Source organism: Cyprinodon variegatus, unplaced genomic scaffold (genome assembly GCF_000732505.1).
Source record: "Cyprinodon variegatus isolate N-32 unplaced genomic scaffold, C_variegatus-1.0 Scaffold1854, whole genome shotgun sequence".
NCBI lineage: Eukaryota > Metazoa > Chordata > Actinopteri > Cyprinodontiformes > Cyprinodontidae > Cyprinodon > Cyprinodon variegatus.
Genome location: NW_015152307.1, coordinates 34865 through 38684, shown reverse-complemented (window position 1 = coordinate 38684; position 3820 = coordinate 34865). Strand labels below are relative to the sequence as shown.

The following is a 3820-nucleotide window of genomic DNA, read 5'->3' as shown; positions in this document are numbered from 1 at the left end:
CATTCACGAAATAGAAAAAAAAAATCTCTAGCCTGGCCCTAATGCTCTGTCGTAGATACATGCCTATTGAGGTAGTTTAGAAATGTATTTTTCTTACAAACCTAAAGGGATAAACGCAAATCTTGCGCATGTGTGTTAACTATTGGTTTGCTGCTCTGACAGAACACTGGATCTGGGTCCCAACAGGAAATTTATGAACTTATTAAATCCACAGACCTTAGGTTTAGTTTTTTTATCCACCAATGTCTGCATAAAGGTTAGCCCTATGCAAAGGGGATAAATCTAAGGGTCTGAATCTAAGATCCACTAATCTTTGGTTCAGGTTGCCTCCAAAACTCCCAGCATTATTTCTTTATTTTTGACAGTCAGGTCCTGTTAAACACACATACCATTAAGTAAACAAAGAACAGCGTTCAAAGCAACTTTACAAACGGCAAAAAAGATTGAAATTAGCATATAAATTTAAAGTTTTAATTGTTGTAAGCTTTGAAATAAAATAAATGAACAAAAAAATATATATAAAAAAATAAGCAACTATATTAAAAAATTTGGAAATGAAGCGACTTCCAGAGTTCCAGTACAGTTTGTAAACATGGCATCGATCTGGAAAGTGTTATTAGGCCATCTCTTCAGTTCTACAGTGAGAACCATTATTCACTAGTGCAAACTATTTTAGGCAGCAGCCAAAAACTCCAGGAGTGAATTTCCTAAGCATCTTAACGCCAAGGTCAGATTGTAAAAAGTTACCAAGAGAAAAAAAAAAAAGAAAATCCAAAAGCTCCAGTTTCTACATGCTGCTGTTAATAAGGGACAGGTTGACGACAGTGACAGAAAATATGGAAAAAAGACAAATATATCTTGCTGGCGAGGGTAAAAAGCAGAGTCTATCCTCTAAAGAAATTATTTGGCATCACTTCTGCTGAGAAACATCTGGATGAACCACAAGAGTTCTGGATTAATGTCCTTTGGAAAACCCAGTGGTGTCAGAACCTGCAGATGTTTTCAACATTTCCTTCCTCTCAGAGAGACACAGAGAGCTTCAACCCCAAAGGAGGGAGGACTGGGTGCCAGTCTGATGGCTTCATAAGCAAAATGACTTTAACTGACTGGATGGATGGATTCTTTAAAAAAAATGAATAAAAATAATCAAGCAGATCAGAGCAGAGCCGTTTGTCTGATATCTGAGCCATCCAGGACAGGGTTGCTGGTGTGAAAATAGACTCACAATAACCTACAGTTACAAATTTCAGCACCAAGGCCAGAGACCAACAATCATGATAAAATAAACAACTAGTGAACTACGGCTGTTAAACACAACTGGCAGCATCTATACACTGGCAAAGCTTTTCTTAAAATAAGTGCATTTTTCTTGAATTTAGGAGGTAAGTGAGTTACTTTGCCAAAAGAATGAGACAGTTTATATTTAAAACATGCATAAGCAATTGCATTGTCTCATTTCAAGTGCATATTATCTAATTATCTTATTTTAAGAGTAAATATATAACTTCTATTGGCAAGTCAACTTAATTACTTAGTTAAATTAAATATACTTAATTTAAGAATTTTTTTTAACTTATTTCTAGATTCTTTTTTGCAGTATATTGCTCGTATGGTATACCTGTCAAAAATAAACCGCAACATTCCCAACATTTCTAATTAATTTAGGTCTAGAGAGTGTGTGTATGTATATATCTCATTTATGATTTGAGAAACGTTTTTTAATAAGATGAAAAATAATACTGCTACATGCTCGTTCCTCATTATAACAGTGTGTTGTTGTTTTTTTTTTTAACATAACACACAGTAATAGCGGCTAACAGCCTTATCTATCTAAATATATATCCCTGCTTGCCACGTCCTGGATCTCCTCTAAGTTATTAACATCAATGTTGGTCTGTTTCTCTTTATCCTGTAAACAATTTAAAAAAATAAAGACATTTCAATGAATATAATGATTAATTTATTCTGTTGTCAAACTAAAAAAAAGAGAATTCAAGGTAAAATGGTTTGTCTTGGGTCTGACTAGCAAGTTCAAGTTTTGAGGAGTTTATCGTCTAAGAGAAGAAAACATCCTGAGGATGTTTCTGAGAGATCACCTTCAAATCAACTTATTTAATCTATTATCTGTCTGTCTTTTTTCCAATGTCATGTGCAAAAATATCTAAGTGATGGCGATCATTATAGCAGTGGATTCAACAGTGTTTTTATCCTGAATGAATGACTCTTTCAATTATGAGTTCAGGTGTATCTTAAATGTTTTAAAAACTATTTAAGCTGTGGACCAGCTCTATATCTAGACCATTTATCTATCCAAGATTGAACTAATCTGAGCCCAGCTGAACTCCTGCTAAATGTTTGTTAAATATATCTTAATTATCTGGTCCACAGACGTGATCCTCACATTATACATAGATTGTCTCTTATTTAAAAGCTAAACCGAGCATTTATCAGTTACACGGTTATTTCCAGCTTTTAATTACCTCCAGGTCTCCTTTGGTGATGGATTCCTCTTCCACTCGAAACTGGAGGTCCTCCACTTTCCTGTATAAATCGGAAAATATGCTCATTATAAGGGGAAGCCATGATAAATATATGCAGCACTGCTCTGAAAACCAATACACAACAATCAACTGATCTTTTTTTATAGATATAGGGAATTTATAGAGCAACTTACAACCATAGAAGTCTGGTTGATGGAAATCATCAGAGAGGTGCTCACAGACGCCGTCACTTTTAATTTCCATTGAAAAACAAACATTTTTTCCTAACGGTTCACAATTACTGTGTTTTTTATTATATCTAACTATTTGTTTAGAAGAATTATGAAGATAAATAGTCATGAAAATACTAAATTTTCCCAATTTCTATGCTAATTGTTATAGACCGCACCCCAGGGGCGCCATATTGGGGGTCGAAATTTAGGACGATTCTTAGGGAAAGAAGAAGAAAAGATTTGTACCGCTATATTTTTCAAATATAAAAAGAAAATCCAGCAGTAAAATAAATAATATTCATGTTTTCCCTCATTTTTCAGCAGCAAACAGTGCTATAATGACCCCCCCCTCCCCCTCCCACAGTGAAATTGCAACAAACGGTTTGGTCCTCGGTTCCTGCATCTCATCAGGTCTCCCCGTCTGTAACCTGCAGTTCCTTCGTACCTGAGCTTAAATGCAACATCTGCGTCATTTGATGCAGTGATAACGAAAGAAACTAATTAACAAGAAAATGTGTAAATAAGCAGCAGAGTGTGAAAAACCTCTGCAGCTGAAAACAGCAGCGCTCCAGAGTCTGGGTTTCAAAAAGGAAGGAAAGGCCGTGACCCAGTTTCCCCCCCCCTCTCATTTTTTCTTTTTACATTTTTACCTGAATAGTTCAAATTAAGTGTAGAAAATTAACCTGTTGAATAAAATAAGATCTGCTGGATTAAACTACTTGGTTAATCCTCCTCAATGTCGGAGGAGAATCACATCATTAATGATGCAACCAGCTGGGTGCGTCTGAAACTGAACATGACTGCAATTTTTTCATTATTTTGTTTTTTTTTTTAAAGAAAAAATAAACCAGGCTTAATCCTGCATTTATTGTGTGTCTTGTTAATAAAACAGAGGCTGAACAACTAAGCCAGAAAGCTCAGAGAGCTGAGAATCTCCCTCTATCAACCAGAGCAGGAAAACGCCACGGTCATCAGAGGGTTAGCATCAGCTAAACGCTAGCTGATGTTTAGCAGGATATTTAAATTAAATAATTGTCTTTGTCCCTCCTTCATCATGTAAACAGATGATCAACCTGGAGCGTCCTTTGTCCTTCGCAATTATATAAC

At 35.5% G+C, this 3820-nt stretch overlaps 1 protein-coding gene across 1 annotated transcript in view; it reads right to left on the bottom strand.

Annotated features, from left to right (window-relative positions):
* The window catches only part of clip2 (CAP-Gly domain containing linker protein 2), a 39420-nt gene that overhangs the window by 21428 nt on the left and 14172 nt on the right, over positions 1–3820 (bottom strand). The window contains exon 6 of the mRNA XM_015404777.1: positions 2481–2541. Within this exon, the coding sequence (XP_015260263.1) occupies positions 2481–2541 (61 nt within the window). The remainder of the gene's footprint in view (positions 1–2480; positions 2542–3820) is intronic.